General features: G+C 41.4%; 2 protein-coding genes across 2 annotated transcripts; one reads left to right on the top strand and one right to left on the bottom strand.

Moving 5' to 3' along the window:
* The first annotated feature begins 5,293 nt into the window (after positions 1 to 5,293).
* On the top strand, positions 5,294 to 6,168 carry LOC120287463 (GDSL esterase/lipase At3g48460-like). Its single transcript, XM_039300268.1, has 2 exons — positions 5,294 to 5,578; positions 5,668 to 6,168. The coding sequence occupies exons 1-2, from the start codon at positions 5,294 to 5,296 to the stop codon at positions 6,166 to 6,168; spliced, it is 786 nt and encodes a 261-aa protein (XP_039156202.1).
* A 1,165-nt stretch (positions 6,169 to 7,333) lies between these two features.
* LOC104415729 (E3 ubiquitin-protein ligase AIRP2) lies at positions 7,334 to 9,599 on the bottom strand. Its single transcript, XM_010027070.3, has 5 exons — positions 9,030 to 9,599; positions 8,323 to 8,485; positions 8,157 to 8,223; positions 7,820 to 8,054; positions 7,334 to 7,728 (listed from the first exon to the last, which is right to left on the bottom strand). The coding sequence occupies exons 1-5, from the start codon at positions 9,119 to 9,121 to the stop codon at positions 7,518 to 7,520; spliced, it is 768 nt and encodes a 255-aa protein (XP_010025372.1). The 5' UTR covers positions 9,122 to 9,599; the 3' UTR covers positions 7,334 to 7,517.
* Between the last annotated feature and the right edge of the window lie 2,837 nt (positions 9,600 to 12,436).

The raw sequence follows: 12,436 nt of genomic DNA, 5'->3' as shown, positions 1-12,436 counted from the left end.
AAATTAGTTTGTGGTAAATTTGTTGCAAATGTACCGGTTTAGGATTTTTCATGATATTAATCTTAGTAATAATGTCAAATGCATCAACACAACTATTCAATCGAAACTCTCTTACTGCATAACAATTCATTAGGTTTGATGCGTTCTTACTAACCAAATTGCCCAATTTACATTTCATTATTTCAACTCGCGGACCACATTTTTTTTCACTCCAGATCTTAATATAATGACCAAATATGAATTAGACATAACCTGTGTGGGTGAATTGTTCGGATGCACAGGTGCCATTTTATCCTTGGAGATCACCCCCCCCCCCCCCTTCTCGAAGATGATGGCCCTGAGTTTGTTCAAAGCAGCTGGGCAATTCGTGTAACTTACTCATAATCAGTCTGTCCCTCCTTAATAAAAAGAAATTATATAAAGCAAAGAAAAAAAAATCAATTCTTTTCACAACTAGATCAAGCAAACGTATTTTATACATGATCCCAATGTTGAAAGAGCTTTCCCTTTCCTTAGGAAACGCCTATTATAAAAAAGGTTTGGTCAACCACTCATGCCCAAGCTACAATATTCCCATAGCTTCCTTCCTCGGAGCACCTCCCTTTTTGCTGAAGTGAAGTCCCTTCTTTAAATTAGAATCGTATACTTCCTTATCATAATTACAGACTTTTTTATGCTCGTAGAATTAAATGAGAACTGGCATGAGTCAAAGACCATTGGCCAAAAATAAATGTAATGAAAATCGAGAGTTCGAAAACTTATGTCACTCCAATACTTTATTCCTAAAGCTTTTATTTTGGTGCATTGAACTCCTAAAACCCGTTACCGCTCTCTAAGTTAGTTCTTTCATCAGGTGCGCTGTTTTTTTCATAGATTGACAATTTATAGGACTTTTTTTTTTTTTTTACTTGGTCGTGGCAAAGGTGGCAACCTTGTTTGTGGCTCAAGAAATGCCAATTGCCCTCACCAGCTACAAGCTATGCCTCCCCGTCGACCCCCTTCCCCATTTTAAAAACCATTTTAAGTTTATTTTTTAAAATTTCGGTAATTTCTAACGCAGCATAAAAAGACACAAAAATGACATAATTTTATGTGTTTTGTGTGAACGACATCCTTTTCGACTTCAACAAGGTTATAGTTGCATAACGGCCATGTGGACAAAAAGGTAACAAGAACAACCATGCTTGCACGTTTCAACTCCCCAAAAGCTGAAGGAGCAATGGAATGATTATTGAGCGACGACGAGTTAATAGGACATCGATGCACGCGAAAAGTTTTGGGCTAAAGTGCTACGTCGAACTAAAACTTTTAGAACTCATAAGGTCATCATCACCAAAAAAATCGACTAGTCTTTTTCTTAAAGTTAACTTGTTCATAACTTACAAACAACTTTGTAAATAAAGCAACTTTTTTTTAAGTTTGCAAATCACCAATCTTTCATGCTAACTTGTCTATGTTTAGGTTGCATGACTTGTATTTTTATATGAAATATCAACATGAATCGAAGCGGCTTACTAATTCTTGTCGGATTCAAATTACAAACTATTCTTGAGTTTTTATCTCTCTTTTTAAGTTACTCAGTATTTGATTTTATTTTTTAACAGCTGTTATTTGCATTGGATAGAAACCCTTTAAATCTAACAATTCTTTTCGAAGATTACTTACCTAAAGTAGTGTGACTCCCCAATTTTCTTCCATAAAATTACCATGTGATGTTTTCAGTGACTATCACTTGAATTTCTTACCACTATTTATTTGTTTATTTTAATTTGCTAACTTCCCTTATCGCTTAGAAATATTTTTCATATAGTAACACCTTTCAAACATCTTTACTGTCTAGACAATCTAATTATTAGCTGGATACTATATTACAATGTTATACAATTTCAAGAATACTTGGGATGCTTATGATAATCATTCAATTTCTTTATTTTTCTTTTTTTTTGTTTTTGAAAATAGGTTTGAAATATAAATCTATTTATTAGCGCATTTTCATTTTTCTATTTACAAGACAAATTTTGGGCTCAAAATATGTTTGGAATAGAAATAAGAAAAAAATATTTTGAAATTAAAAAAAAAAAAAAAAAACTTTTTCATTGCTCATTTCCTCTCTTGCCATGCGTTCTGTCGCAAGAAGACCACCCTCTTCCTCCTCCTTGAGAGTCTCCATGTCCCCAACCCCCATATTGGCCCTTGCCTCCTCCGACCCCTCGGCCTCCGCCTATTCCATTGGCAGCTGCTATACCTCCACCTCCTTCCCTAGACTCTCCTTTGACACTCACATCGACACCTCCTCCCTCTCCAACAGCACCTCCCTTTCCAAGTTTTACCACTCCCTCCTGGACAATCTTATCATCTTATGACTTTTCGAGCTCCACTCTCTACCACCAACAATTTCCTCGCCAAGTCTCGCTACTCCTCATCCTCATCCTCATCCTCCCCCTCCTCCTGGCGCTGCTCCCTCCATGGCAAGGACGTTGTCATTTTCTAGGGCAAGTTTAGTCGGAAGATCGACATGGGCCACCACGAGGACCTCCTCAAGATGATCTGCCAGAGCCACCTGGTCAGCATGGCAAAGCTACTTTAGTGCCTTTGTCTTCGATGACAACATCTTCTTGGTCCATGACTTTGTCGATGGCGCCAGCCTCTCTAATTGCTTGTGAAACCCTAAAATGCCTATTTCATGGTCCTCGGAACTTGGATGTCGAGAATGTCATCGATTGTCATCGGCCTCAACATGATCCTTGTTCGAAGAGCAATAGAATTATGGTGATAGACCTGTCATTTAAAGTCATGATCTACCACTTTTAGCAATGAGGTGGATGAGAACAATGTTCTCCAGGAGCGGGTGGGTTTGGTAGAGGGTGGTGGTGAGATCAGGAGGAGCGGGTCAGAAATTTTATACCATTATCAAATAAATTTCTTTTCAAGGAACATAAATTTTATACCGTTATCAAATGCGGTTAGATGTTTATTAACTCGTTCATGATATATAAATAAAAAAAAATTTCTTGCTTTAAATTGTACTAGGAGCAAAAAAGTTATTATTTGCGCCCTCAGAGACTTCACATCCATTGATGCTATTATTATTTGAACATACCTTCCAAATATCCAAAAACATATTTTAAGATGATCGAGTGTTGATATTCTTTAAAAGATATCCACTCCAAGGATTGCCACGACTGATTTTTATGTCATGTTTAGTTCTTTCTAAATATGTCGATTTTCAATCATTTAGTCATACTGCCAAATGAATCAATTAATTTTTATCACTTCGTATCTTTTTCTTTTTTTCTGTCTTCGCGTTTCATATTGTGCTTACCAATTACCCAACATTTTTCTAAGTAAAGCCTTTTCTAAAAATATATATATATATATATATATATATATAAAATATATATTAAAATACTATTAAAAATTATCCATGTCAGAGCTAACCATGTCATGTAGGATTACTAGTATTCACATTACTAATTTTCAATCAAAATTGACGAGATCGATTTAATTGGCAAAATGCAAAAAGTTAGAACTCAATTGGTAAAATCAAAATGTTTAAAATTGAATTGACAAAAATTCAACAAACTTAGAATTTTTTGGATAAATTTTTCCATAAGACAATGGGAGGTCTAGGATCACTTGCATGGAGAAGGAAAAAGAAAAAAAAAAAAATCATTGGACGCCAATTCATGTCCTCTGAAAGAATGGGCTGAACTACAATTGTTCTTGCCTTGTCCACGAAGCACTTGTTGGATGTCATCAACTTAACTAAATTAGCAAAGCAAACTAATTCAAGAATCGTCTCTGAACCAAGGAATTGCAGATCATTCGATAAAAACCACAAATCCAATTCCTAAAACTTGGGACCTTCGCTCATTTGTCTCCCCTCCAAGTCTCTATAAAATGTCTCCATTCCAAGTTCAAACTTCCACAGCTCCCCCGAAGTTTGCATCAAGGAAAACCCCAAAAGGAAAAGTTCTCAATTCTTGATTATCTATAGCCTACCAAATCAGTGAAGAGAAAATGACTAACTTTAGGTGCATTTCTCTCCTGGTCACCCTCGCATTCCTGATACAAGCTCGTCCTTCTTCCGCTACTTTCAATCTCCATCCCCTGCATCCTCACTTGATCACCAAGGGGGCCGAGGCCGTCCCCATGGAGAAAGTCTTCAAGGCGATCTTCGCCTTTGGCGAGTCCTTGACGGACACCGGGAACGCGATGGCCCTGGGCATGCTCAAGCAGGGCTCGGGGGGTTCTCAATTCGGCTCGTCCTCCGCCGGGAACCAACTCTGCGATGGCAAGTTGATGATAGATTTCGTGTGCCAAGCTTTCGGCCTTCCCCCGGTTCCGGCATTCCAGAACACTTCCGCGAATTTCACATACGGTGCCAACTTTGCCGTGGCTGGATCAACTGCCCTCCCCACCAACTTCTTCTCTCCTGATAGCATTCACAGCTGGTTCCTGAACACCGTTCCAAAGACCATAGATTTGCAAATAAATTGGTTTAACAAGTTCCGACAGTTAACGGAAGGCGCAGAAACTGGCCACATGGTCGGAGGAGGAAGCGGAAGTGGACAATGGGGCGGAAGCATGAGTGGCAGCGGAGATGGAAGCGGGAGCGGGAGCGGGAGCGGGACTGGAAAGGGAAGCATCAGCGGCAGCGTTGGAGGAAGCGGAGGCAGCAGTGGAAGCGGAAGTGGAGGAGTAAGCGGAAGCGGAAGCGGAAGCATGAGTGGAAGCGGAAGCGGAGGAGTAAGCGGAAGCGGAGGCGTTAGCGGAAGCGGAAGCGGAGTGGAAGGGAAGCGGAGGCGTCAAGGGAAGCGGAAGCGGAAGCATGAGTGGAAGCGGAAGCGGAGGCAGCAGTGGAAGCGGAAGCGGAAGCATGAGTGGAAGCGGAAGCGGCAGTGGAAGCGGAAGCGGAAGCATGAGGGGAAGTGGAAGCGGAGGAGTAAGCGGAAGCGGAGGCGTCAAGGGAAGCGGAAGCGGAGGAGTAAGCGGAAGTGGAGGCGGAGGAGTAAGCGGAAGCGGAAGTGGCAGTGGAAGCGGAAGCGGAAGCGGCAGTGGAAGCGGAAGCGGAAGCGGAAGCATGAGGGGAAGCGGAAGCGGCAGTGGAAGCGGAAGCGGAAGCATGAGGGGAAGTGGAAGCGGAGGAGTAAGCGGAAGCGGAGGCGTCAAGGGAAGCGGAAGCGGAGGAGTAAGCGGAAGCGGAAGCGGCAGTGGAAGCGGAAGCGGAAGCATGAGTGGAAGCGGAGGTAGCAGTGTTGGCGGAAGTGGAAGCGGAAGCGGAGGTGCAGGTATGAGCGGAAGTGGAAGCCAAACTGGAAGCGATAGCGGAAGCATGAAGGGGGATATGAGCGGTGGTGGTAGTGCAAGCGGAACCGGTAGCGGTAGCGGAAGCGGAAGCGTGACCGGAAGCGGAAGCGTGAATGTTAACGGAAGCATCCACATGGAAGGTTCGCTGTTTTGGATTGGAGGGATCGGTTTCAGCGACTACCCTCGCCTGCTTAACTCATCCTCCTCCTCCATCTCCAGCCAGTGGTTCAACCAGCGCTCCGTTAGTCAAGTCTGCAAACTTGTCAAGGTACGCAACACATTGCAAAAATGCAGGAACATGAAGTCAAGCAAATCCAGTTCGCAGACTAATGCGTGCAATTGTCCAAATGCAAACAGGAACTGCTGGGAAGCGGCGCCAAGTACCTCGTCGTTCAAGGCCTGCCTCCATCCGGGTGCTTCCCCGTGTCCCTAGCTTCGACCCCCACCTCTGACCGCGACCAACACGGCTGCTCCAAGAGCGCCAATGACATGGTGACGGCCCACAACGAGCTGCTCCAGAAGAACCTGGCCGAGCTGCAGAAAACATTCAGCTCGGCTACCATCATCTACGCCGACTTCTGGAAAGCATACATGAACATCCTCCAGAACCCCCAACAGTACAACTTTACCGAGCCCTTCAAGGCGTGCTGCGGGGTCGCCAGTGGACCCTTCAACTTCGACATCCACAACCTGTGCGGCTCGAGCAGCACCTCCGCCTGTAGTGACGCCACAAAGCACATGAACTGGGACGGGATTCATCTCACGGAGGCCATGAACAAACAAATCACCCTCCAGTTCCTCAACCACGGTTGCACTAACCCTCCGTTGCCGGCTGTCATCAAGCAGAAGATGGGATGAGTTTCGAGTTAAAGCAATGTTTCCTATGACTCCGAGTGACTGCAAAAGGTCACTGAGTTAAGTTTTTTCCTACTATCCTTTGGCTCCGAGAGGCTGGGTTAGCTCACTGAGTTTAGTTTTTCCTTTTTCATCGATTAATCCGTTCGTTGAGTTTTGTAGTTCTTTCTTAGTTTGGAGAAGGGATACAATTGCTCCATATGTAATAAAAGATTGACTATTTCTAGCATTCAATCTGGAGAGATTATTCATTTAGTTGCATTATCTTTTATATTTCCACACGTATGTGATCTCCAGTTACAGGAGCAAATTTCAGTCGAACACAAGCCTAGCGTTCCGACTCTCAAACACATCGATGAGGCCAGAGTAGATGTCACAGGTGCACTTTAACATTTTAAGTTTCAGAAACAGAGTCAAGAAGGACAAAGTTTGATGCCCATGTCCGGGAAAACCAAGGCCTTCTGTGGATCATTTCCATGAGAAATCCAAAATATGAGGAATGGAAAAAAAAAAAAAATCATTTTTGGACGATCGTACTCGAAGGATTGGGTAAAAAAATAAAATAAAAAACAAAACAGAAAAAGCTAGCAGACTCCCTCCTATGGAAGAAATGGTCCAGAATGGAACTGGTCACAAGAGTCAAACTGGCACTCTTGAAAACGTCAAGGATGGCAAGCCTCTAGAAAAACGCCAAGTGCAGACAAAGTCAGTACTCATTTCTCGCATAATGATCAAAAGAGCAAGTTCAGTAGCCTCACATAACTCTCTCCATTGTTAAAACACTAGTCCTCCAGACCAGATATGGCACGCTAGCCTACCAGGTAAATTACCACTATTGTTCAAACATTCAAACCAGAATTGTTCCGGTCCATCTGTAAATGGCGAACCAGATATTAATGGCCTTGAATAAACCTGGAGTACAGGTCTGCTTTCTGTTTTGGAACATCTAATAGATCGTGTAATTGCCCAGACAAGCAAAAACTAAGAGCATCGACCAGCCGTCCTAGATGTCCATGCTGTGTCCATGCTGTGTCGAACCAGCAGAGACCTAAGATCGTCGTGGACCAACTTTCGAATTTCGAATAAGGCTAACAATTCGGCTTTACCAACAAATCACCAGGTACACACTACTACTCCAGGTAATTCACCATTGTGACCAGAATCCAAGTTCCAGAAATTAAGACTCACAGTATGATCAAATATCTTGCATTTGCGCAGATAAATGTTTTGACAAGTACAAAGTGGAATTGATTATTCCATCGATCAGAGTGAAACTCTCCTTACCAGACCCTATCTACATCAGACGGTCGGCCTTTCGTTTTTAATCTGTACAGCAGGGGAATTACTTTGGATCATATTAGGTACTCATAATAAACTAAGAAAAGGGCGTCTGGGCTATCCTTTGGCAAGCTATTGATGTAGAGATAGAAACGAAGCAAGTCCTCTTTGGAGACCGTTTCCGCATCAACCACATCTTCATTGCAAGTGAGCACCCATAAATCTTCAGACTTTACTCTTTTCAAGCTTCCACGACAAAAGGGACAAGACTCGGACTTCACATTCCTGAGATTTGACCAACAATAATAAGAAACAAATGGACACTTTGAAAAATGAAAATGAATCACAACATTGTCAAGGCAGCGGAGGTACTTACCAATTCCGGTAGCATTTTATGCACATTGCATGGCAACAATTTGGCAACACCATTTTGGTGCAGGGTTCCAAACAAATCCCACATTCATCTTCTCTCTCTAAATCTACTTTGACAAACCTGAAGTCGCCTTCCACTTTCTTCTTGCCCACAGACTCCATAGCCAGATGCTTGCCTTTGACATCACCCAACTCTTCCATGTCACTGTGCAGCCGTCTAAGAGATGGCAATATAACAGCTGCAATTGCATAACAAACAAAATTCAATTTCTGGCCAACCACAATCAGGGTTTTCACTTGCCAATCCTCAAGAAGAATTAAAGAGAAGTTCTAAGCCATACCATAGAAGTCCTTTATGGTAGCCTTTCTCCCATGTGTAGATATATTGGGCCTTCCATCACTATAAACCTGGCAAAAACAACTAGAACAATCGATAAACATGTACAAACAATGAAGCAAGGAATTATACGTCTGACAGTTCAGGATTCTTCGAACTGGTGGAGATACCTTGTATATGAGTATGTGGAAGAGGTCTAAGTATCTGGGTAGTAGACAAGTGCAGGAGCAATCCATCCATTGTAGCAAAAACAAGAAAAGCGGAGCCAAGTGATTGTAGACCAGTTTCATTTGAAGGCGAGCGCCGCCCTTTGCCCTCGGAATCGCAGCCGCCCTGATCACAAAGAGCTCAAATTTCAGAACAGAAGAAGAAAAAACCCCGCCGAGCAGATCATATTCCCATCGCTCCTCAAAAGTTCATCTCTTTCCACATCTCCGCGAGTGGCAAGACAGAATAATTTCCCTAACTCTCAGGCAGCAAAATGCACTGTGAATGATCAAACGAAACTGCTGGACCAGATAAGTCAACAAATTCATGTCCGGGGTTTAGCTCTTTAGCTCATTTCGCTTAGAACACTTGATGAAAAAGACCGAATATTACTGCCCAAAAGCGCCAATTTCACCAACAGTCTCTCTCTCTCTCAGTTGGAAAATTTCCAGTTTACTGTTCGTGGGTTCCATAATTTTTGCCCGTAGAGTCAGGAAGAAAGCTGTTGACAACACATAAAAGCAACACAAAGACCCCAAGACAAAGACACCGAAGGAGATACCCAGAAAGGGAAAAGACGGACAAAAAAAAAAATTAAGACAAAAGCAGAACAAACCCACCTCAGAAAAACCCAAAGAAAGGAACGAAACCAGCAAAAATCCGAACTTACAGAGCGTTGGCGTGCTGTATGTCGGCCTCCAAGACCTTCAGCGAGTCCTGGTACGAAGACGACCTGGCCAGCTGGTAATACATCATCTCCATCTCCTCTCCCTCCCTCTCTCTCTCTCTCAAGAAACAGGGGAAACAGAGCCGGAGAAGGAAAAAACCCTTCACGGAACAGGACAGAAAAAAGGATGGAGTAGGAGGAGGGCAAGAAAGGGGAGAAGAAGAAGATGGGTCTGGTGATTATTGGGGGACCTATTCTCCAACAAAGACAAGCGGAAAAGGGACTTTATTCTCTCTCCGCCTCCCCCTCTCTCTCTCTCTCTCCAGCTTTCTATCCAACCTTTTGATGAAACGGGGCGGCTCTGATGGCGACTGTCTCTTGGGTGCCTAGCGGGCTTCCTTTATCTTCTCTCGCGTCTGGTCAGAAAGAGGAAGCCAAGCCTCTCTTCTCCTCTTCCCCGATAATTCTCTGCGTTTATATCTATGGCGACGACGGTGGCGGAGGGATGGATGACGATGATGACGATGAACGATGTTGTTGTGCCTTGCGCCTCTCGGGTTGCCCCTTCATCAATCCTTCTTCCGCATTATAAAAATTCAATCTTTTTTCAAGTTTGAGGATAAAGAAATGTCTCTGTTTTTTTTTTTTTTTTTTTTTTTTTTTGGCATTTTGGGTTCCCCTGTTTTCTTTGGAAAAAATAAATTGGTCAAACCGCACCAAATCCCTTTCCGTCCCTGTTACTTTACTACCAAAAAAATACGGTCACGCTCAATAATCAATTCCCAATTATTCTATTCAATCGACAGGGCACGCCTACCGCGACATTAAATTGACCACCTTTCGATTGCTGATTCGCCTACAGAGGCCCTCGATCCGGTGACCGTAAAAAAAATGCTTTATTTTCTTAATGGGATAACGTCACTCCCTCGGCGAGCCGTACTGAAAAATAGAATATCGATTCGAAGAAGAATTCAAGGGACCTCGTTAAAGTTGATACGAATTCTGAGAGTCGTCGTTCCATATTATAGTGTAGGTGGACTTTTCGATCATGTATCATAACGCTAACATTAAAAGCAGTGCATTTCTTTTTCCCCGTTTCCCTCCACCAAACTCAATCAAATCGATTCTTGGTCATATAGTATTTATGTCCCGGTTGTTTACCTAACTAATTTCCTCGTCCGGCCAAGGCCCGCGTGCATCATTGCCACTCCATTCCTAATCCCTCATTCCTGCTTTCCCACCAAAATAATGGAACAAAAAAAAGAAAAATCTTGAGAATCATCTCTGACATGATCACGGTAGAGAATTTGGCGGATATTTTTAGGATGGTCGGTCGATCGTCGTGTACCGAGCACCGTAAAATCCTATCTTCCACAATAAAATGATCACGTCCCGGCACTCGAATTGGAGGGGTATTTTTTTGGTGAAAAGGTTGAAAAGATGATTTTTTTTTTTTTTTTTTTTTTGGGAGGTTGAAGGATGGAGTGGGGTGGGGACCATTTGGTGCATAGTGGGTCGTGGTGGGTGCCCTCCATCATGACCATGATGATAAAAAGGAAGTGGGTCACCCACGCACTATAGATTGGATGGTTGGATGGGGAGATAGGGCTTGCCGATTCCGCCCCGCATCATTGAACCGCTCTTCTTAGCCATAATTTGCTGGCTGAATCTCTCTCTCTCTCCCCAATTTTCCAATTTTTCCTTTTCTTTTTTTTTCATTTTTTATTATTTTTTTTTTCTTTTGTTTTAGGGTCTAGGCTTGCCGTTTCAATAGAAATTGGGAGTGGTCCATATTGGAACTTGACCAAGAGATGGACCAGACGGTGTTGATTCGGTCTCTTCTAGAGGGTTCATGAAGGAAAAAGAGAATTGTTCAACAAAAGATTCTAATCTTGTTGTGTGGATATCAATTTAATCTTAAACAATTTAATTTAGATAATTTAATTCTAAATGTTTTGTCAATTTAGTCATTCCTGATAAATGGTATTAGCAAAAACAATTTTTTGAGTTTTTTTTTTTTTTTTTTGGTTATGGTGATTGGCAAGAGTTGGAACCTTCACCTTGATCTCGTGAAGGCTTGGCAGCCTGAGCAAGGGCTGTCCCCTGCAATTGAAAAGGGCTTCTAGGCACTTGCCTATTGGTTAGCCATTATGAAAAAAGATGAAAAATTCAAAAAAAAAATAATAAATTGAAAAAGTTGTTTACGTCAATGATTTCAATCAAAATTAGTTGGAAAGATTAAATTGACAAATTACCAAGATATTTAGAACTAAATTGATCAAATTAAAGCCCTAAATTGGCATATGTGCAATAAATTTATATTAATAAGGTTTTATTTTAAAAGTGTAATTTTTTTTCATAATAAAAAACATAATTTGTCTATCTCTATCTATGATTTAAAATTAGTTGAATGTTTGTGACTAATTAGACTTTTGCTTATATATGAACAATAATGTTACGGATGGGAATTAAGAAATATGAGCACCTTCAGTTTGAATGGTTTTCAGAAAACAAATCCGTTGATCTTGTTTATTTTATAACCTATTTTAATCAATTGATATGTAATTTAACTATACACTTTACAACTAAAAAGTACCAAGCAATAAAATAAAATAAGCAATACTATGACAAATATTGTTCAATAAAATTGATGTAGCACTATTAACTGTAATTAAATTTAATTTTTTTATTGAAAATTCTTTAAATAAAGTGAATAAGCCATTTCGTTATTTGAATAAATAAATAAATAAATAAATAAACATAACCAAATGACACCCTAGTTTGCCCCGAACATGGCTTATTGGCTTTTTACCTGTTATCATGTTTGTAAATATTTGTCCTGCTAGTGAAAGTAAATCGCCGAATGCGTAAGCAATCTTAGTTTTTGACTAAAAACCTTTTGAGATAGTTACATTTAATATAGAAAACCTCAAATTCTTTATATATACATATTCTTCAAATTCATTACCTGATTTTCTCACAATAGAATTTTTACAGGGGATACAATCATGCCAAGATCCAAAAAAGACAAAAATAAAGGCAAAGGCAAAGCCACTGCCGAACCCTCCAATACACCACCAAAGCCGAAAGGCTTAACATCTGTCAAGACATGGCTTGAAATGGCAAAAAACAACCAGACATTCCTACACCTCTCTCTTCTTTCATATAGATCTGTTAATCTCTATACTTCCTTGTTCTCTCATATAGTACTCCGATCAAAGCAAAGAAGAATATTGCAACATCCTCAGAACAATGCTCTCAGAAGCGGAAGGATCACAATGTGGATCCTCCAAATCTCAAGACACTTCAGACGGATCCTCACAAATCACATCATAGTGGAAACACCAATGAAGACGACGCTACGGGATCAACCTAGACAGAGATTAAATTCAAAGACATCACATGCGATA

The sequence above is a fragment of the Eucalyptus grandis genome, chromosome 8, assembly GCF_016545825.1.
Source record: "Eucalyptus grandis isolate ANBG69807.140 chromosome 8, ASM1654582v1, whole genome shotgun sequence".
NCBI classification, from domain to species: domain Eukaryota; kingdom Viridiplantae; phylum Streptophyta; class Magnoliopsida; order Myrtales; family Myrtaceae; genus Eucalyptus; species Eucalyptus grandis.
This window is presented reverse-complemented; position numbering and strand designations above follow the sequence as displayed.